Source organism: Crocodylus siamensis, chromosome 2 (assembly GCF_052110815.1).
Source record: "Crocodylus siamensis isolate JL-2025a chromosome 2, ASM5211081v1, whole genome shotgun sequence".
Lineage (NCBI taxonomy): Eukaryota > Metazoa > Chordata > Crocodylia > Crocodylidae > Crocodylus > Crocodylus siamensis.
The window spans coordinates 196,901,356-196,924,829 of NC_143396.1; the positions used below are offsets into that span (position 1 = coordinate 196,901,356).

At 44.6% G+C, this 23,474-nt stretch overlaps 1 protein-coding gene across 2 annotated transcripts in view; it reads right to left on the reverse strand.

The window, feature by feature from the left end:
* KIAA1549L (KIAA1549 like) overlaps positions 1-23,474 on the reverse strand; it is a 288,283-nt gene that overhangs the window by 45,376 nt on the left and 219,433 nt on the right. For both annotated transcript variants that reach the window (XM_090032777.1, XM_090032776.1), the window contains one exon: positions 21,966-22,095. In XM_090032777.1, the coding sequence (XP_089888903.1) occupies positions 21,966-22,095 (130 nt within the window). The remainder of the gene's footprint in view (positions 1-21,965; positions 22,096-23,474) is intronic.

Here is a 23,474-nt window from a genome sequence, read left to right on the forward strand (position 1 = left end):
GCGTAAAGAAACCTATATTATTCACAGCTGTTCTCATTGTTTTACTTTCAATTAGCCAATTTTCATGAAATCTATTCATGCAGAAAATTGTAAATGTTATATTCCTATTGGTGCTTAGAAACAGATTTTAAAATGAGATAAACTTCAGTGACATCATAATGACTAATATTAGTTTCACAGCACTTAAACTCTGTAATCCAAGGCCACAATATCAATGAAACATTCTCATTACCTTCAACAGGTTTCTAGCCAGCCTTGGTGTTGCACAATTCTATGGTACATTTCAAAAAACAACTTCATTCATCGTTGAGTAAATTTAGCAACTTGAGCTGACAGAATGTACTCTTCTGTACAAGACCTCCTTCCTTATGGAATATATCTGACTACAGCTTAGTTATGTTGCCTAATTAAGTGTTCACATGACAAGTAAGTCAGACCTAACTTTCTGACAGTGAATGTAGCACATACCTATAAAATCCAGAGTGTGGAGTTTATGGCAGAGGTGTAAAAGGACAGCTCTGTGTCGAAGGCAGCTGCAACACACCATGCCAGCTGCAGTGGCACAGTCACCACTGCCTCAGAGGCAGCTATTTTTGTGCCTTCTCCTCTCCACTCCAAAAGAACAGTGGTGTAACTAAGGTGGGAGAACCAGAGTGGCCACGCCAGGCACAGATTTGAGGGATGGTGGTTGAAAAACGGCTGCTTTCACAACTGCACCAGCGATGGTGGGAACCAGAAATCACTGCTGTACCAGTATGTGACAGCTGCCCCAGGCACCCTTCTGCATTGCTATGCCTCTGCACGAGGGTGGCACCCAGAACTCCTCTATTGGCCTCTATCAGTTATGCTACTCAATCATGGTAGGGGTGCCAAACTCACCTCATGCCCTGGGCCAGATCTGAACTTTGGGGCTGCTTGTGGGGTCTGGGGCACATGGTGATGGCACCTCCAGCATGGGGTGGTGGCAGGGTTGGCAGCTGAGGATGCAGTGCTATGGAGGTGATGACAGGAAAAGATGCTGGAGGGTAACCAGGGCTGTATCAACCCTTGCACACCCTCTTAATGCTGAGGGCCCAGATTCTGTGCCATGCCCCACCCCTCGCCCCCGCCTTCCAGTTGCTTGTCAGTTTGCCTGGAAGACCAGACAGAGCAGTCCTGCAGGCCAGATCCAGCCCACAGGACATGTCTGACACTCATGATTTATGGCTTATCTTAATTTGAGAAAGTAAAGTTCTTTTAGTCCTCTGTGAAATATGAAACAACATAACCAGAAGGAAATATGAATAAATCCTGCTTACCACCAAACAACTCTGAGGTAAACAGATTATTCCAACTTTTCTCTGAGCCTAATCTGCATATAAAATGAACTTTTCCAAACAGGAGATTTTACCACACCTTTAACTCTCCTATGAAATATGAAATTTCATTTCTACCCAGGAGAACTTTTACAACCTTTTCTCCAATGCCTGATGAAGGGTGTTTGTGCCCAAAAGCTTGCAATTAAAGATTTTTTTTTTGCAAAAATCTAGTTGATCTAATAAAAGATTATCACCTCTACCATGCGTCCTGATTGCTTTTTCCTCTAGACCAATACAGCTACAACCTGGATACCTGATACAAGTTCTCTTAGTGGTTTTTAAACTCTAGTCTTTAGATTTGAAGTTCATCAGAGCAGAGGTTTCTTCCCCTGTATTTGCTCAGTGTACAATAAAGTCTGGGCCGGGCCTTTTAGGGCTGCCATAATATAACAGGAATAATTAATGTTAGTGTTAGTTGAATTTATCTTTACGTATATCTTAATGATCTCTGAATGATTTATGTGTGGTTTTGAAAAACAGGTACTTATATAGTGAATTAAAAATGTATGTACTCAGGCAGGGGGGAGTCAGGGGGGATCAGCAGGCACTGGGGGAGTCACTGTTCCCCCGAGCACTGCCAGGAGTGACCAGGAATAACGGTCACAAGCTGACAGAGGGTAGGTTTAGGTTAGATATCAGGAGGCGCTACTTCACAGTCAGGGCGGCTAGGGTCTGGAACCAGCTTCCAAGAGAAGTGGTGCTGGCTCCTACCCTGGGGGTGTTTAAGAGGAGGTTAGATGAACATCTTGCTGGGGTCATTTGACCCCAGTACTCTTTCCTGCCATGGCAGGGGGTGGCACTAGATGATCTGCTCAGGTCCCTTCCGACCCTAGAAACTATGAAACTATGTAACCGTATGAATAAAATATAGCTATGAACATAAAACATAACAGCCTTTTTTTTGATTGCTCCCTAAACTGTGAATGAACTCAACAGAAACTATCAGTGCTAGGAACCAGTGGGTGGCATCTACACAAGATGTTATGTTGCCGTAGCAATAAGCTGTGTTGATATAGCTCATCGCTATGGCAGCGTAGCATTGGCAAGCACAGACCATGATGCTGCCACTACTGCATAGTAGCAATGAGTTACTGCGCAATACCTCATTGCTACTGCACAGTAGGGTTGGAAATGACCTGTCGAGCTGGGACTGTGCAGTACCAGTAGTAACTGAGCAGTTATTTAGTACTTGCTAAAGCAACAGTAACAACAGCACAGTCAAGCACATGTGTAGACACGGCCACTGAAATCAGGTCATACAAAGAGTTAAGCACAGAAGTTCAAACTGTCTTCACACAGTGATATATTTTACACACAAAACTGAATATCTAAGAGACACTAATATATGTGCAATGCCCCATATTTCCATACATAAAATCTTTGGTACCTAACTTAGAGTCATAGCGCAGCCACTGGCAAAGATATTCGAAAACTCCTGGCACTCAGGTGAAGTACCTGAAGACTGGAAGAAGGCCAATGTGATGCCCATCTTGAGTAAAAGGAGGAAAATAGATCTGGGGAACTACAGGCCAATCAGCTTGGCCTCAATCCCTGGAAAGATTCTGGAAAAAGTTATCAAAGAGACCATTCTTGACAAGCTGGCTAACGGCAACATCATGAAGATCTGCCAGCACCAGTTTGTTGCAGGTAGGTCTTACTTGACCACTCTCATCTCCTTCTATGACCAAGGGAGAAGAGATTGACATCATATATCTGGACTTTAAAAAAGCCTTCGATCTGGTGTTCCAGGATCTCCTCATAAAAAAAATTGGCCAACTGTAGCCTCAGCTACATCACAATTTGATGGCTGGGGAATTGGCTCCAACATCAGACCCAGAGAGTGGTAGTCGACAGAAGTGAATCATCATGGCACTCCATGACCAGTGGTGTACCCCAAGGCTCTGTCCTTGGACCTGTTCTCTTTAATGTCATCAATGATGTGGATACTGGTGTCAGAAGTGGACTGGCCAAGTTTGCCGATGACACTAAATTTTGGGGTAGAGAGTCCACACCTGTGCTCACTAGCACCATGGCCGAAAGAGACTTGGGGGTCATGACTGACCACAAGATGAACATAAGCTATCAGTGCAATGTTGCAGCTGGTAAAGCAAACCAAATTCTGGATTGCACCCATTGATGCTTCTCAAGTAAATCTCAGGATGTCATTCTCCCGCTGTACTCGGCCTTGGTGAGGCCATAGCTGGAGTACTGCATCCAATTCTGGGCTCCACAATTCAAAAAGGATGTGGAGAAGCTTGAGAGAGTCCAGAGGACAGCAATGCACGTGATCAGAGGACAAGAGAATAGGCCTTATGAAAAGAGCCCAAGAGCCATGGGACTCTTCACCTTGGAAAAGCACAAGCTCAAGGTGGACCTGGTGGCAGCCTATAAGTACATCATGGGTGTGCATCAGGATCTGGGGGAATGCCTGTTTACCAGAGTGTCCCAAGGGCCCAATGGTCACAAACTTTTCCAATACCATTTCAGGCTGGACATAAAGAAAAACTTTATTGTCCAAGTCCCCAAGGCCTGAAATAGATTTCCTCCAGAGGTGGTGCAAGCACCTGCTCTGGACTCTTTTAAGAAACATTTGGATGCTTATCTTGATGGGATCCTTTGGCCCTAGCTGACTTCCTGTCCCTGGAGCAGGGGCCTGGACTCGATAATCTTCCAAGGTCCCTTCCAGCCCCAATGTCTATGAATCTATAAATCTACGAAACTTTGAAACCATTGGCGACACATAGGGGATGCATGCAGGTGCACATGCACCCCATGCAGTTGGCGGTGCACCCCCTGAAAGAGCGTCAGTGCCTGCATGCAGTCGCTGCTTACCGCTCTCCCCCACCCCCCGCCCCACTGACACTGCTGGTGGCATCTGTGGGCAGTTGCCAATCACCGCTGGCTCCCACTGATGCTGCTGGAGGCATCTGCAGGTGGTCACCGACCACCAGTTGGCGCTTGCCACCCCTCTCCCCCACCACCACCAGCACCACTGCAGCTGCCTGTGGGTGCTCCCTGCTCGCCACCGCCATGCCCCCACCGTGGCTATCATTACCTGCGGGCAGTCGCCATGCCCCTCCAGCCTCCGGGGGCACATGTCCTTCATGTTTGAAACTATGATCCAAAATGGCAGATATAAGCTAGAGCTAACAGAATTACTTTGTACCAAGATACATATTTGCTAAATTCTCCTTTTCTTTTTAATTAGTAACTTCCATTGTAAAACTGCAGAAGCAGCAAGCTACCAGTTATAAAACAATTTCACATCTCTAAAATCATTTCTAAAGACAGGTAAGCCTATTTACCATTTTTTTTTGCCTTTGTGTCACCATCTATACCTGTGTTAAAATGGTGTAAAATTTAAGCAGTTTAGTCAGGTTTTACATCTGTTTCTCATTTACTTTGCACAAGTTTATATTACCACACAGGATCCAAGGTGGTAAAGAACCACCCCACCCCCACTTCTGAACATGAACAGCTCAAGTTTAGAAACTGATACGAACCAAAATGACAGCAAGAGGACGTGAAGAAAATCTTCAAATAGACAGCTGTTTCCTACTCTTTTATGCTTAAAAACTGCCTACTAATCCATATACAGATTAGGCTTATGGAATCTTTGTTTAAAAATCAATTCCAGAGCAATAACTTTGCAAAACTATCCATTCTTTAAAACTAGGGCTGTCAAATGATTTAAAAATTTGATCGTGATTAGTTGCACCGTTAAAAAAATTAGTCATAATTAATCATAATTTTAATCACACAGCTAAAAACTCAAAATTATGCAAAAATATGCAAGTACTTTGTATGGTTGTGGGGTGGGTGTGGGGTTTGTTTGTGGGGATGGGCAGGATCTGTGAGGTGTATGGGACTGTGGGTGTGTTTGGGTGGGGGTTTGGAACCCAAGGAGGGGGGCCCACAGCCTGGCAGGATGTGGGGTACTGTGGGTCAGGAGTGAGGGGCAGCAGCAGGGCTGTGGAGGCTGGGGCTTGGGAGTGAGGGGAAGACAGACACACAGACACAGACAGAGCCCAGAAGGTAAGTCTATTGAGGGGGAGGGGTGGGGGGAGAGAGAAGGGGTGTCAGGGGGACAGATCAAGGCCCCCATGGTGAGAGAGGGAGTGGGGCAGGAACAGGGGTAGGGCTGGGGTGAATAAGGCATCGCAGCTGGAGCGGGTCATGGGACACAGCCACGGGAGGCTCATCCAGGTACACGGGGGGCGGGGGGCGGCTCCCTGCCACTGTACACACTCCTAAGGGAGGCGTGGCGCGCACATACCACAATTTGTTCATGGGGCAGAGGCGGGCTGCCTGCTGCAGTCTGGGTCTCTGTGCTCTGCTGCCTTTGCCCCAGAAGCTGTAGTACATACGCCATGTTGTGCTTCCTGGACTGGGCAGGCAGGGGACATGCAGTGCGGCCAGCACTAGGCTCCTATGGCAAAGGAAGCAAGGCGCAGAGCCCCAGCCTGTAGAAGGCAACCTCTGCCCTGCACACACAAATCAGGGGTGCATGCCTTCTATGCCTCCCCTAGGGGTGAGCACAGCAGTGGCAAGCCATGCCCCCCACACCTCTGGACAAGTCTCCCGCAGCTCCATCCCACAACCCGCCCTGGTCCTGGGGCACCATTCAACCCAGCCCTGCCCCTGAACCCACTCCCTCCTTCACTGTGGGGGGCCTCAATCTGCCCCTCCCCCCCCATTTCCTCTCCCCCTGCCTCCCCCCTTCACAGACCTACCAGTACAGTGCTGCTTTACACACAGCATGCAGGCTGCATCTGCTCAAGTTTGTCTGTCTGTGTCTGTGCATGCACCCACTTCCCCCTCCTACTGCACCTGCCCAGAGCCCACACCCAAGCTGCCCTGCAGTCTTCTGTGCTGCCGCTGCTGCCCTGCTGGGTGGCTCAAAGGTGGCAGAGTGGAGCCGAGGTGTGTACTCCAAAACCATGTGCATGATTAACTGTGATTAATTGATAGCCCTACATAAAACACTTAAAAGATCAGCAAAAAGCATTTGAGAAGATGGGATATCTGGGATGAAGAATGAAACATCTACTTTTTACTATGTATAGTGTATGGTACTCTCACCAAAAAAGTTTATGCAAGTGTTTTCATTAAGGACTCCATTGTTTGCTATTATTTTTCTATTCTGGGCAATCCACAAACCTCAGTAAAGCATACATTTATCTTTATATGGTGTTATAAGTCTTGTAAATGTAACTGAATAACAAAACTTGCCCCTGGCTTTTTCAATCTGTTATGTACTAGATGCTATCGTATATTAAAACCACAGTATATACATCTGCACCCAACTCTGAATATGATCAAGGCAGAATTGATTTTCTTCTTGTTTCCATTATTCAGAGAAGTGGCTTAAGTGGTTAATTTAAAGTTGATGGCAGTCTTTTAATAAGGATGCAGACACAAGTGCAACTCCCCATTGTAACTGAGACAACTTTGCAGGAAGCATTCTGAATTACAATGATTCCCCAGACCCAACTCACGTTCACTGTTGGTCCCAGGGGGCAGGGGAATGTAGTTGCCAGCTGGCAGCCTGTACCCAGTTTCTCCTAGCAATGGCCCCTCCTCTTTCCCAGCCTGTCCCCCTTTCAGAACAGGAGGGAGGGAACGGGGGAGAGGGAACTCATTGTAAGGATTCCCCAGCCAGTAGCAGAGAGTGGATTGGGTGAATTAGAGCCCCCACCACCTCGGGGGTGCCCCTATACACCCACCTCACCTTCTACCAAGGGCTGAAAAAACCCTAGCTCAAACTCCCTCTGTTCCCTTTCCTCCCTCCCATTCTGAAAACAGCTCAAGGCTGTGTGGCAGCGCAGACAGAAGTTACAGAAGACGGTCTGCTTTGAAACATCTTCATCTGACCCCTCATGCAATAAGGCTTCAGATATTCACCCAGTTGGCCATTTTGAAGTGGTGTGCAGCTGTGCACTTGTGTTTGGCCACGGCTAGAGACCACTTTCTGTAGCCAGATTAAGCAAAAATTGTTACTTATATCTGTGCCTTAACTGGAAAGCTTCAACTGTTTTCACTCTCTATCGTTATGACTGTAGCCATCCATAGCAATAAATGGGAAGTGTTCTACAAGAGACATTTAATATCAGGGTACTAACTTCTTCAATATGAGACTTTCACGTGGGTGAGTGTAGCAGGGCACTAAGGTGCCTGCTACTCTGTGAGTAGAGACAAGAAGCCAGGTGCATGTTGCCAGGACAACAGGTTAATGATGGAATTGGCTGCACCTGCACCTGGTCAGCTGATTGGAAGGGGCAAGACCTGGCTCACACAAGTCCCAGGTCCGAGGTCAGGGGGGGACTTCCCTGCCAGCAGCCCAGGGGGAAGGAGCTCTCTCAGAGCAAGCGGAGGGGAGAGGCCTGGCTGCAGGTACAGCCTCTGACACTGGTGGAGGATGGAATACCCCTGGGGTGGCTTGAATGATGTTGTAGCTGAGCAGCTTGAATTTATGTTATAGCCCAGGGGCTTGTGTTCTGTTTGTTGTTTTGACTGGTGGCTTGGGTGAGGCTATTAGGGGATCGAGGTGGCCTCATGGGGACCCACAGTAGTGTGGGGACCAGGGTGCCTATGAGAGTGCAGCATTTTGGGGTGCACTAACCCCAGCGCCAGAGAGGACACAGAGTGAGACAGGGCTGCGGAGTGCCTGAGAGGGCGCAGAGCGAGACCGAAGAACGTCAGTCTAGCGAGTCTAGGGGCATGGTAAAGGGATGGTTGGAGCCACACACAGCCCATAAGACTAGGGTGCACCAAAACACCCATTACAGAACAGGGCCAGTGTACAGCAGGAAACAGTGTCAAAGAGGACTGAAAGGCAGGTCTCCCTATTATTCACTTTCTATCAAAGATGAGGTGGGTGAGAATTGAGGGTGCTCTTTAGGCTAACTTGGCACAGTAAGGGGGTGTTAGGGGAGATCACGGTGACCCCAACGATGCCATCCTGTTACAGTGGGCCTCAAGAAAGGCTGCACAAGTGTAGTCATAGCTTAATGCACAAAGTTGCTAAGTTTTGTTCTTAGGGGTGTATAACTTTTCAAAAATACAATTTTCAATTTAAACTAAAGTAGCTAGAGAGTTTAGGCAGGTCTTTAGGTCCATGTAATATAAAAATTGGTAAATAGATTTGTTTGCATATGCATAACTGACTTCATAAGGCATGCAATAAAGAATACTCATGTCTCTCAGGGTTCTAGCAAGCCTCAGGTGCTGACAATAAACTTCACCACAAAACTGAGTTGATTCATCATTGCAAATCCACCCCCTTCTACAGTGAAATTTACTTGACTATTTAAGAGAAGAATACTGTTAGCACTGCATGTCTCCATTGCAAATAAACTACTTCCATATTATATACCACCTGTAAAGGCCTTAGCACAGGTCACCTTAAAACTCAGATAAAGGCACTTAAAACAACAGCTTTTAAATGGGTGTTAAACCACCATACGAGCCCTCTTAACATTTTAAAGATAAACCACTCAAGAAGAGGTTTATCGTAGAAACATTTTACCATGCCATTCCAGGATATTGTTTGAAGGGCCAGGGGAGGCAAAACACTTTACTTTCATTCCTCCAGCATCCTAAAATGCTGCTGTACCCCTTCCTACCATCCAAAACCCTAGTGGTTCCCCACATCCCCCTCTTGCCACTCAGAGCAAGTGCTCTGACCTTAACTAAAGAGAAACCAGGAAGCCTGGTCTGGCTGTAAAAGGCCACTTCTCTCAGGACTTTGTGTTCAGGATGCAATCAGCACAGCTGCTCAATGCTGAGAGCACCATAACAGCTGTGGGACCCTGAAGCCTGGGAAAGCATGCTTTCCCCAGCACCAGTGATGGCTGCCCACTCCCAGCCAGCACAATCCCTGCTGCCTTTAACCCCACTCCCCTCTCCAACCCAACCCTAATTCATTAAGTCACATGTAAGATTTTAGTTCTTTAATTTTTTTAAATATTTTTTTTACTTCGTTATTTCTATCCCCTCCCACTCTACCTCACTTCAAACAGTTTTTCAAGATTCCTCTCCTCTTCCCCTCTGCTCTGGCTGGGCTCCTTTTGGATGTGGATGGAGGGGAGCCACACACCCCACGTTGGTCCATCTCCAAAGCTACATTCCACCCTCCCTCCTCCTCTCCGGCCACAGGGGAGGAACAGAGTCCTTGGCTCCTGTCCACTCCCCAATTTGTCAGACCTCTAGTGACATGTCACCATCATGCAGGCAGGAAACAACATGAAGCCTTCACCTGAGATGGCTCTAAAAATGCCATACTTTTATGACATCACAACTTTCCATAGATTTGTGATGTTATACAGGTAACCTGTTCTAAAGCCCTAACTCAATGGTGTTGTTATGCTTGAAAGAACCAGAATTGTCTTTATAGAGTGCTTTAATGATTTTTGTGTTTTAAGTATGTCGGAGCTGCACCATGCCAGATCCCAACACTGAGCTGACATGGAAAGACTTTTAAAGTGTATGCTTGCGATCGAGTTGTCTGACCAAGACAGTATTGGATCTCTCCCCAGTCCAGGCACCTGGGAAGCTGTAAAAACCACAGCTGTAGCCCAGCTGCAGGTATGCTTTTAAAAAGTCCCTGGGCACTGGGAACCAGATTGGGGAGCCTCTTCCCAAGTCTCTAGGTTCCAGAAATCAGGGAGCTTTAAAAACCATTGCAGTCGTCACATGACTGGAATCCAACTAATTTTATGCTATGAACATATGACATGGAAGGGCACTTGATTTTAGGGATCCAGCATAAATTCACCAGATCCCAGTTGTGCAAGTAAATTAATGTTTGCCACTAGTCTAAGACATAAAAAGGGCACAGGGAGGGATTGGGGGAAGGCATTAGGGAAGAAAAGCTCTGATTCTTTTTTCTTTCCTTTTAAACCTATAAAGAGATCTGAATATCTTGTTATTTAATTTTTTTCAACTGTGGACATGTTTTAGTTGAAAGACTTTCTTGAACTGATGCACAGGAGGCTAGAATGAAACTATTTTATCCAGGTTATTTAGAGCTTTTAATTTTTTTAATTTCATATCTATGCCTAATTAATATATTGAATAAAGGAAGGCTTTATTAAAGATTTAATACCCCTGCCCACTTAGTTACCAGCATACTACGTGCACTCTAAGTTGCCATTCCTGGACACCACTCAGAGTTTGCTTTAAGACAATAAAAAAAACAAACTTGACATGTATATTTCGAATTCTAAAACCAAACAAAATATAATACACTACAAAAACATCCTTAACAACTTTCAGACTTCCTACGAAATACATTGATCATAAAGAGGCAACAAGTAGATAGACAGACGGACCTTTTTTAAGGAGCCCCACTAGTTTTGATTTTTTTTTTTTAAAGAAACCCTTTGTTTTTTAAACAGGAAATGTCCTGCAAACAAGCATTTTTGGTTCTATTTTAATTAAATAAAAAATCTTGGATGATAAATGCAAAAACACAGATTCATTTATGTATAGCTAACGGAGTATATGATTGAGAAACAATGAGCATGACCCCCACACACAAACAGGTGCTGTCTTTCTAAAAATATCAGTTTATCTGATCAATCCCACCCAGCCGAATCTAATCCATTTCTCTTGCCCTCAGGTAGAAAAGACAAAGGTAATTTGTCATCAACAAAATCTATCATGGGCTGCTTCCTTTTATTTGCTCAGGTTTTTAACTTGTAAAGATACTACTTTGATCCCTATAATTTAGCAAAGGGCCCCTCTAGGTTCCCATTGCTTTGGGGCTTCCAAAACAAGGCTTCTCACCTGTAGTGTTTGTACAACTGTTGGTAATACCCACTCCAGGATCCTTATTCTCTCCTACTACTTTACCTGCACAGGTATCTGCATGGAGAGCTATTCACCTTCCCTTGGACAGATTTGTTGCTTTTCCATGATTCTGATCCATACAGAAATACATTGCTACTAAAGATTCACTGCTTAGTAAGGATGCTGATGGTGTTAAGATTTCCCCTGGTGTTAGCTTCTGCAGACTATGCTCACCTTACCCACTCAAGTCACAGTATCATAGATGCAGTGATCAGAGTTTTATGAAAAGTAGAACCTAGTTAAGTAAACTTAGCAGTAGCACTGAACACTATTCTTTCAACACTATTAGAAACACCCAAGGTCATATTGACATTCATAACCTTTGTTTTTGATTTATTGACTTTGATAAGACCAATTTGTTTAGCAGTTCTAACTAGTGTCTTAGACTAGGTACAGACATTCAAAAAGGCGAAGGTGAAATCCATCCAAGTTGCGCAGTTTTCTGTCAGCGGTGTAGTTTATGTTGGTAGTGAACAGAACACACATTTGCTGTTTGGTAGGGGTGCAACTCCTAGATCGGGTTCTGCCATTTTTTAACCAGTCTATGTGTGCCAAACTTGTGTTCTGTTACAAGTATAGACCCGTTTCCAATCGCTTATACTGGCAAAAGTGTAATGTCTGTACCTGACCTGAATCTTTGGCTGTGTTTGATGTATTCAGAACAGTAAGATCAGCAGCAAGGTCCACGTGTATAAGCACTCATCCCCACGTAGAATTCCAGTTCTGTGCCACATAGCAAAACCAGTGCCAATACCAGGCAACAAAGAAGAGAGTACACATTTTTATCTAACTCTCATGGTAATATTAAAAACCAGACAGTTAAGTCCCAGTTGGAGATCACAGCATGTTTGGCATCTTGCTAAATATTCTGGAAGTCCCCCACTTCTGGTGTTCCCCAGTTGCTGGGTCCCAGCACCCAATGTCCACAGCTGCTGGACTCCAGGCCCCATGCTGCCAGGACCCAGAGTTGGGAGCTGCTGGAACTGAGAGTAACTTCAGCTGCAGGACTCCCAGCCCTGGCTAGGCGGGGTGCACCCCTGCAACTGGGAGCCCCATCAGCTAACAAGGCTCCCAACTGTAGGGAGACCCAGCTACATGTGCAAATTAAAGGTCCATAGCCACCAGCTATAAAGTTAGCACACATTTTCAAGGGCTAACTTTATAACTGGTTAGAGCTTTTTATGGCATGATAGCTGCTTTGCATGTGCAGCTGGTCTCAAGGTAGTTGCATAATTAACCAGTTAACTGTGCGATACCTGTAACATGTAAAGGGGGCCTCACACTTCTCAGAGGACGTATCTACATTTTCATTAATGGGTAGTGGTTACTGCATATTTAATTTAGTACTTGTATAATCATGTTACTAAATAAATGCACAGTAACTACAGTTACTGCTCAGTAGTGCTGCTAAATGCCTTTTTAGGGACACTACTTTGCAGTAGCCTAATAATACTGCGCTGTAGCATATTAGCACTGTTTGTGCTGTGACATGCTACTGCACAGTATTATTAGGCTACTGCACAGTTAACATCTCGTGTAGATGCACCCAAAGTTAATAAAACTGAAAACAAGTAGAACCTGCCTCTCATTGTTTCTTGTGATGATTCTGGGTAGTATGACGATATGAACAATGCAAGAAACAGAAGGACAAAAATCAACTTGCTAGTTTAGAAATCTGTTCTTGATGGAATTGCAGGTTCTGCAAAATCCAAAATAATTGTATAGAAGGGTTTCCCTAGGGCTGACAGCAGTGTTAGTCTCACTTTGCCATAGATTGGTTCTCAAAAGAAATGCCAATACACTTGGGCATTTAAAAAAGTTATAGAAGATGAGTCCTCACCAAAAATAAACAGATTCACATTTCTATTTTAACAGCCTACACTGGAAATCAGTTGTACAGATACTTCTCTCACACTGTTCATATTCAACATAAATACAACAAAAATGGAAATTCTAGTACAGGAACTATAAAATACGTAAGGTTTTTCATCTATACATGCAGCTAAAAAGCCTCCAGTTACACAGTGCTCCTAGTTTCGAGATTAATTGGTATAATTCTAACCTATTTCCTCATGACTATAAAAGTGCTGGTGACTGGAATCCCACAAGAGATCTATTAATACTTAATGCTGAAATAAATCAGGTGCCATACTGCATCCCTGTAGTTGTCTTTTCACTTGTCGATTCTTGGATCCTTTCTTGTAAATGATAAACAGTTCTAAAATATATATTGTATGAATAGGAATTCTTCAAGAATATTTAATCTTAAGGCAACACAGTTTTGCAATCTGACCTTATTTCAATAAAAGTACCACCTTACCAATTCTGGGTGGGATTGGTGGTGAAAGAGTTCCATTTATTAAAGTTTTAAAATACATGCTTGTTTTTTAACTATTTACTGTTTATTTGCACTTCCAGCTCAATATCATGAGAATTAGAACTATAAAAGAATACATACACACACACAATGTTGCACTGGAAAGATCTGGCTATTTTTTATACCACCGCCATGTAATTGATAAAGCCAGCAATTCTCAAGGGGGGTGCAAAAAACTCAGTTCAATTAAGAGGTAAAGGGATCTTTTACTTAAGGTGTGCCTACACAAAAAATTTACTGATATAATTATATTGTTGTAACCATACCAATACAGCTTCCCCATACAGCTTTTAGTCCAGAATAAGAATGTCCATACCAGAGTTATACAGGCATAACTACAACAGTGTAATTATACCAGTAAGTTTTCTTGGGTGGAAAACACTTCAGGCTCACACAGTAAGAACATACACTTGCTTTTAAAGTAGGATGATCTCAGTTCTACTCCCAGGCACCAGTGGGAATTTCCAGGCGGCCCTGATGTACAATTTATAGACAATTCTGAGGTCACAGACAACAGTAGTGCCGCAAAATGCCGCTAACAACAGCATTGTTACTTTAGAGTATGGGTCTGCTGAAAACTACCGACAGCCAAATTTCCTATTTGCCCAAATTTTCAGTAAGCCCTATTTCCAATCTATATACCTGACCAGTATTAAAGCTGACTGGTTTCCAGAGCAAACAGATGACTACAGTCAATAATAATCAGTGCATAAGAATGTTAAATCATATTCTCAGAGAAACACCATATACAGTCCAAAACACAAAATGAAATGACTTCTCTCCTATATATGACAAATCAACTCAAACTCTGGCAGCTTTCAGCACTTTTCCTTTCCTAAAGCTTGTAGGAAAGAAAAGTTTTGAGCACAAGCAATCTCTGAAAATTCAGCTGGAACTGAAGGGCATTACAATACTGAACAAATGAACTGCTGACACATGTGGGTGCAAAAGACTTGACTCACTTCTGTTGAATCATTTTTTGTTGCCAGTAGTCATGAAATTGGCCTGTCCTTACAGCTTCCCTTTCTTTTTTTTGCCCTAAGACCTCAAAAAAGCATGGATTTTCCTTCCCAGGTTACTGAGTCAGAAAGATAGAGCAGTTTTACTCTCTAACCACTTCTGCTCTAGTATTCTTCCCATTTCCCCCAGTTCCTTTTCCTCAGAAGCAACAAGGAAAAAAAAATGAAACACTTGCAGTTGTACCTGCACTTTATCCCCTTGAGACCCTCTTATAGATACTACTTACAATCATATGAAAGTCAGGCTGGAAAGGATCTCACAAAATCGTCTAGTCCAGCCCCCTGCTCAAGGCAGGATCTTCCCCAACTAAACCATCCCATCCAAGTGTCTGCCTAACCTGCTCTTGAAAGCGTCCAAGGATGGAGATTCCACAGCTCCTCTAGACAGCCTGTCCCAGTGCTTGATCAGCCTCATAGCCAGGAAGTCTCTCCTAATCTCCAACCTACATCTTCCCTGCTGCAGCTTGAGGCTGTTGCTGGTAGTCCTATGGCCAGAGAGAAAAACCAGTCTCCATCTTCTCTATAATTGCCCTTCAAGTATGTGACGGCTGTTATCAAATCCCTCCTCAGTCTTTTCTTCTCGACACTAAAAAACTAGCTCTTTCAGCCTTTCCTCATAAGTCTCATCTCCTAGGCCCCCCATCATTTTGTTGTTGCTCTATGGTGGACTTTTTCCAAACTGTCTATGCCCCCATTGAAATGAGGGACCCCAAACCTGTGGAAGACTGAATCTTGACCAGAGTTAAGGTATGTAGCATTGCCACCAAAAGCCCTGAAAATCACAAGTCAGGCCTCAGAATTAAACGGGGGTCATAAAAATAATAGATTCTAAAGCTGCTTTTAGAATTAGCTCCCATTTGCATGCTTTTTTGCCACCCACAAGGGCTAGAAAGTTCCTTTTTAAATTAAAGGAATTCTAAATTAAAGCTGAAGTTCTTAGTTAATAAGATGACTCCAGGTGCTGAGACAAGGAAAATGCCAAATCTCAAGAGACTTGTGCTAGAACTGTGAGAACTGAGAAAGTGAGGACCATCATTTTACTCCTTCATATAGAATGGGAGTAGGCAACCTGGGGCACAGGTATCACGGCCAGCCTCTGTGTATGGCATGCAGCAGATGTGGGAGGGGACGGGTAGTAGTGGCAGATAGGGCAAGAAGCAGACAGCAAAGTAGTAGCTTGGTCAGGGAGCAAAAGGGCAGAGAGCAGAAAGCTGAGCAGCAAATGGTATAATGGAAAAGGATTGGAGTGGCTGTTGGGAAGGGTGTGGGGCTAATTTGTGGCACGCCTGCCAAGAAGGATGGCTCCCACTGATCTAGAAGGCAGGGTAGGATGGCAACCTTAGGGCACCTATACACATGCAGCGAAGCTGCTCCAACATGCTGTAATTACAGTGCTTTGGAGCAGACTGGAACATGATAATTACCAAGTCTGCTGGAGTGATGTAATTACTCCAGCATCATGTGTATCAGTGTCCCTGCGCTGAAAAGTGGCAGCAGGGGCACTTTAACTAAAGCTTGCTCTATGAGCTTTAGTTAAAGTTCCCTCACTTCCACTTTTCAGCACAGGGACGCTGATACACATGATGCTTCAGGTGCTTTAATTAGAGCAGCTCTGGGAGCCACTCTAATTAAAGTGCACCTCCCACCCCCTTCCTATCAACTCCTGGAGCATGTGTATAAATACCATTAGAGACTAACTAATTCAGAGGCACGAGCTTTCCTAGACAACAATCTACTTTGTCAGATGCTGAGGTGTCAGCCTTTCCTACCTTTTGCTTGCCTTCAGACTAACCATGGCCAACTATTTCTCTCCCTCATCTGGTTACACATGCTGTTTTACCAACCTTATTTTGCAAGAGTGCCTCTGTTTTCACCACTGTAAAGAGACAATGCCCATTATTCCCAATGTTCTTGATAGGCAACAGGCAGGGCTGCTGTCATACCATGTCCCATAATCTCAAGAGAACCAGGGCAGAAGTGCTGCTCCTAGTCTCGCATACATGGTGTTCATCACTTTCTTTAAAGAGACAACTTAATATAGAAACAAAAAAAAAAACCTCAGTAAAAACTCTTGTGAGGTAGAATATAGTTACTTTGTCCTATAGTCACTTTTTCTTTATTTCCTTCAGAATGAGTACATTAATCCCATATGGTTGGGAGAAAAGTTTGCTTTTATATTTCCCCCCTAAAGAAAGGAAATATAAAAGATATCCTTTTGATGACAATTCAGATGGTATCAAAGGACTTCATTTCACTGCAAAGGAACACTCTGCTATGGACAATGATATTTCACAGCTTTCTTTTTCACAAGTATGATCTGTGAGAGGCAGCATTCATTCATTCCCCCTCTGATTTCCCTAATGCAGGAACAGGCAAAATATGGCCCATGAGCCAAATCCAGCCCGCCAGACAATTCCATGAGGCATGCGGGGCCCCGCTATTAGCTCTTTCTAAGCCCTGGTCCCCATTGCACCTCTACAAGAAGGGGAGGAGAGTGGATCTGGCTAACTACAGGCCCATTAGCCTGATTTCTATCCTGGGGAAGATCTTAGAAAAGTTTATTAAGGAGGCCATCCTTGATGGACTGGCCCAGGCTAACATCCTAAGGGATAGCCAGCACGGGTTTGTTGCGGGTAGGCTTGTTTGACCAATCTCATTTCCTTCTACGAACAGGTGACCTATCACCTGGACGAGGGAGGAGAGATTGATGTCATATATCTTGACTTCAGAGAAGCTTTTGATCTGGTATCCCATGATCACCTCTTGGCCAAACTGCCCAGTTGTGGCCTTGGCTCCACCACGATCCGCTGGTTGGGAAATTGGCTCCGTGGTCGGACCCAGAGGGTTGTAATCAATGGCAGTCACTCATCGTGGTGCCCTGTGACCAGTGGGGTCCCTCAAGGCTCTGTCCTTGGACCCATACTGTTCCACATCATTAATGATGTGGACATTGGAGTCAGGAGTGGACTGGCCAAGTTCGCCGATGACACCAAACTTTGGGGCAAAGCATCCACGCCAGAAGATAGGCGGGTGATCCAGGCTGACCTGGACAAGCTCAGCAAATGGGCAGATGAGAACCTCATGGTGTTTAACACCGAAAAATGCAAGGTTCTCCACCTTGGGAGGAAAAACCTGCAGCATCCTTATAGGCTCGGCAGTGCTACGTTGGATAGCACTACAGAAGAAAGAGACTTGGGGGTAATCATTGACCACAAGATGAACATGAGCCTGCAATGCGATGCTGCTGCTAGTAAAGCGACCAAAATGCTGGCTTCCATCCATAGATGCTTCTCGAGCAAATCCCGGGACGTCATTCTTCCCTTGTACTGGCTTTGGTGAGGCCGCAGCTGGAGTACTGCGTCCAGTTTTGGGCTCCACAATTCAAAAAGGATGTGGAGAAGCTTGAGAGAGTCCAGAGGAGAGCCACGCGCATGATCAGAGGTCAGGAAAATAGATCTTACGATGATAGGCTGAGAGACATGGGACTCTTTAGCCTGGAAAAGCGTAGGCTCAGGGGTGATCTGATGGCCACCTACAAGTTTATCAGGGGTGACCACCAGGATCTGGGGGAACGTTTGTTCACCAGAGCGCCCCAAGGGATGACGAGGTCGAACAGTCATAAACTCCTGCAAGACCGTTTCAGGCTGGACATAAGGAAGAATTTCTTTACTGTCCGAGCCCCCAAGGTCTGGAACAGTCTGCCAGCGGAGGTGGTTCAAGTGCCTACATTGAACACCTTCAAGAGTAAATTGGATGCTTATCTTGCTGGGATCCTATAACCCCAGCTGACTTCCTGCCATTTGGGCAGGGGGCTGGACTCGATGATCTCCCGAGGTCCCTTTCAGCCCTGATGTCTATGAAATCTATGAAATAAGTGGGTGCCTCCATGCAGGAGGTGCAGCTCCAGTTGTTAAGCAAACCCCGACAACCTGCCAACCCCCCCAGCTTGGCATGACCCACCCTCAGCCCTGAGCTAAGGGGTGATAGAGACAAGAAGCCTCTGCCTGGCAAAGTCTTTTGCCTGGCCACTCCAATGCTGTTCCCAGACCTCCCTGCCTGTGAGACTGAGAATCCAGGTAAGGGCCCCACAGGGCTAGGGCTGGGGCCAGGGCCAGGGCCTCCTGATGGGGGAAAGAGGGCAGGAGTGGAGGGAGCCACACACTATGGGGCTGGGTGGGGCTAGTCCTGCATGCTGCCACCACCATCGGCTGGAGACTGGGGTGGGAGCATGGGAGCTGCATGCTATGGGGCTGGGTGGGGCTGGCCATACATGTTCCTGCCACCTGTGGCCAGGGAGTGGAATGGGAATGCAGGAGCTGTGTGCTATGGGGCTGGGTGGAGCTGGCCTGGCTCACTGCCACCACATGCAGCCAGGAACTCGGGTGGGAGCATTATTGGGCTAGGTGGGGCTGGCCCCACAGGCTGCTACCACCTGTGGCTGGGGACTGTGGAAGAGGTCAAGGAGCTGCCACCACACACAGCTCCAGGGACGTGCACACTCCAGGGACTCCGAGGACTTCCTTCACACACCGTGCCCTTGCCCACCCCATCCTCCACCATATCCCCACCATACACACACACACACACACACACACACAGCCCCCATGCACACACTCCCACCCCCACCATACCCATACGTACACCCACACCCTCCCACACACACCTCACCATATCTCTGAACACACCCACAACCCCCACAGACGCTCCCACCCCCACCCCACCATACACACCCCCTCCAACCACACACTCACACTCCTCCACACCCACCTCCACCATCTGCCACACACCATACCCTCACCCCACACATACACTCCTCAACCACATCCCCTCCCAAATACACTCCCTTATGCCCTCCACACACAATATACAAGAGTAAGACTGTATTTGAGCTATGATGCAATCTCTTCTAGATACGCTATGCAAACACACACAAATCAGGACAACAATTTTTTAAAAATAAAATTAAAATAAGTTATAGTAGATGTTTGATTTTTTTAGTATATGATTTGGTTTTATTTCCAGTTTCAAGATGGCAATCCCTGCTCTCTAAAGGAATACTTACAGGGACTTCTGGTGGAAAAGGTCAGGGGGCAGGACTTCCAGTCCCAAGATGGCAATCAGGGGGCGGTAAACCTGTCAAGGGGCAGGGCTACCCTTGTAGCCCTCAATAGCTCACCAAATTCATTAAGCAGCCCTCCAGCTAAAATAATTGCTAACCCCTGCCTTAATGGCACAGAGCTATATTAATTGGAACCACAAATAACTAAATCAAAGTGACAGGTTCCATAGAGCAACTCTAAAAGGCTACAAATCCTTAAGTATAAGCATACTACTCATGGGCAACTGGTGCCTCTTGAGTCAGGGGGGAGGGGGCACGTGCCCCCCCTGACACCAGTCAGCAACTGGGGGGGGGGTCCCCCAATCTCACTGACAGGGTGACAGGGGTCCCCTCATGGCCAATCTCACTCACCAAAAGCAGCCATGCCACTTCCTGACGTCCCACAGCCGTTTCCAGAAGTGGCACGGCTGCTTTCGCTGGCAGCCCTGCTCCCTGACTGGCGCTCACGGGGGGGGGCACCGGCACTCCCACCTGCCCCCCTGCCCATCATCTAAATAGGGAGTGCAGCCTGACAGGTGATGCACCAGCGCTCTCAGGGGGTTCACATGCACCCCCGTGCATCCCCTATGCATTGCCACTGATACTACTAGTATAAATTAGTATACTAACAGGATTATCTTACCAGCTTCCAGGGTGCATGGCTAAGGGAAACAGTAAAGTAAAATTAATAAAGCTGTATATTTAATTATCTGCAAAGGTGGTCGGAGGTCACATCCAGACAAGGCTTAAAGGAGCAATTTCTTACCCTGAAATGGTTGTTAACCAGAGCAGGTAGTCCAAGCACATATATTAGAAGAAGGTGCTATTAAAGTAAATTCTAAATGGAAGGAGTAAATATGAAGTTGATCTAATAATTAAGTTGAGCCTCAAGAAAGAAATCAGACCAAAATGCAGTAACTTTTGACATTAAACTTCAGTTTGAGATTAGGACCTTTTAGACAGTGAATTAATTGTTCATCCTACTCACACCTGTTGTACCATGATCACATTCCCCTGTCACCCAACAAATGGCTTAAATTCAACACCATGCAAAAACAAAAAATAAGGAAGTTAGTCAGAGAGATTCTAAAGACAAACTAAGTCAATTAACATGCTTAGACTCAATGTGGAAGCAAGTTAAGAAATGAATAGTTGTATGGACAGTATGCATATACCTGAACAAAAAAAAGCAGCAAACAGCAAAAACCAGCATGGATATATGGCAAAGTTCAAAAGCTACTTGAGCCAAACAGAAACAGCAAAAGTTAACAGAATCATCATACAATTCTAAGATGGCAACACTGAAAATCTAAGAATTCCATCACCTAGAAAACTATTCAGTTCTGATCACCTTACCTTAAAAAGGGTAAAGCTAACAGAACAGGATCCAAGACATGCAAAGAAAATGACTGTAAGGAAGGGAAAATGCCTATATGAGAAGAGATTTCAAAATTCAGGACTGTTTATTTAAAAGGAGACAGAATATAAAATATTGAATGTTGTAGAGAAACCATGTGGATGCTGCTCGTTGCCTTTATAGGTATAAAAGAACAAGAGAACATATGCCATATTGCCAACTTTCACATTTTTATTGCAAGTGTAACAAAAATATGGCATTTTATTTAAATCCCCAGTTCTTTCACAAAAGCAATCACATGAGAATCTGTTTCATTTAAAAACAACTTTAGGTTATCATAGCTGGGGAGAGAAGCTTTAAAATGTGACTCCAGTGTATCTTTGCAACGCAACACAAGGCAAAGAAAGTAAAACCTAATCTGGTATTTTATAAAGGTTTGTGGGTTTTAGATAATTTCAAGATTTTGTCTGTCTGAACATATATCTATAGTTAACTTCTGGGATTCCTTGCCCTCAGGAGCAGTGCATGAGGCAGTGATGAGGATGTAGACTTTTAATTTCAAGCAAAAAAAACAACAAAAGATGATTAATGTTGCTGCTACTTCTTGTAAGTAGTTGTGTGCTAAGTGCAATTATTAAAACAAAATAAAATTCAGAAAGCAACCTTGTTAGTATTGTTTTCCAAGAAGGATACTTTGTTAACTTTCCTCACATTGCAAAGTAGCTTTCAGTTGGGAAGTTTGTTCAATATTCTGCAATTACTTTCAGTATTAAGAGGATATGATGCTCTGCAACATTCAGCTCTCAGTCATACTCTAGGTAGTAACTTACCCTTTGCTTTTTATTTTTAATATTGAATTAAAGGCTTTGCTTATCAAGTCATTGAGTAAGTCTCATAAACTTACATCATATCCACTATTGCGAATTCCACGCCGTGGTCTCTCCCGCGTAACTAGAAGATCCATCTCAGTTTCTCCTGGGCTAGGACTGTTCAGAGACTGCCTGCTTCTATACACAGAATTCTTCATCTGTTGCCTAGAGCAAATCCAACAAGAAACTGTTAAAATGAATGTAAGGAAGAAAAATAAATGACAGAATGGTCTCCAACTGTAACCTTTACTCTAAAATTATTTTAATTATTAAAAAGTTACTTTTGAATAGAATACACTTTCTATAACCACAGAACTGCTAAAAGCATTCGGTTTTGTTTTCCTTAATTCAAATGCCTATGTAAAGAGAAGAGGCATCATAAACTAATGAATACCAGTTAAGATATGATCCAAGTGAATACCAGAAACTTTGTAGTTTGTAATAGATGCAATATAAAATAAATAAGTGCAATTAACATTAAACTACAAAAGTCAGTGGGTGCTGAAGGTGCTGAGAAACTCTGGGTGTAGACAGAAGTAACTTTAGAAATGTTTCCAAGTACAGTAGGATTGCAAATCTTTCAAAAGCCTCTCTTTGCAGCTGCAGAACATGTGTATAGCCCCTGTGGTGCCCCCTCAGGCTAGAACTATTCAAAACTGCAGTGGCTGAATGAAGACTTTTCAGCCAGGGAGTGCTATATGCGGCTGTAGTGACCTGCAGTTCCACTTCCACCATGGGAAGATAGTGGGGTAGGTCAAGGGGAGTGGAAAGAGGAGGAGGAAAGCAGAGGTTGGGTCAGAGGAGCTCCTGACACTCCAGATGCACTCCTGAACCTCTTCTCTTCTGAAACTCTCTCTAATAAAGAGTTATCAACCTGTGGAGTGAAGTCAATGGAGACATGCCTGTGCCGCCATTCCCAGCCTTCGTAGCACAGGGCATAATCCAAGGTGGAGATGGAGTTAGGTCAGCCTTCTATACCATTCCATTGATCTAAAGTTGCAGTTATGCAATTTTTACACCAACATCTTTTGAACCTCTCAGGATGGAGAGCTAGAGCTTAAGAAGGCGGAATGGTTGGAGGAGTGCTCCGCTCAACTTGCCTCTGGATGAGGTAACATTCTCTTAAAGTGTATCAATTAAGTGTCCCCAAACTGCACTATGGACAAGGTCAGCTGTAGTTAACACCCAAAGGAGGGCAAAGGTGATATAAAGATCATCCCTTGGAGGATGGAAAACCAAATGATCATACTATTCTGTAGTTGTTTTGAATCTCTTCCATTTCTATCAAACTTTTCTTTCTGTGTTGCTGGAACACTGTAAAACAGAAATAAATCATCCCTTTGGAAACTACACAATACATGCACATGTTTATATTCTGTAGCAAGGGTCATCAAGCTGTGGTATGTCAGTATTCCCTCCTCCGTATGACAATCACTGATCTTGTAATTATATAGCAGTGTAATTTCCCAGTAGAGTAGCTACATGGTTATTACTGTATAATATACAGTTATTTTTGTCTGCCTAGGTACAATGATCAGACAAGT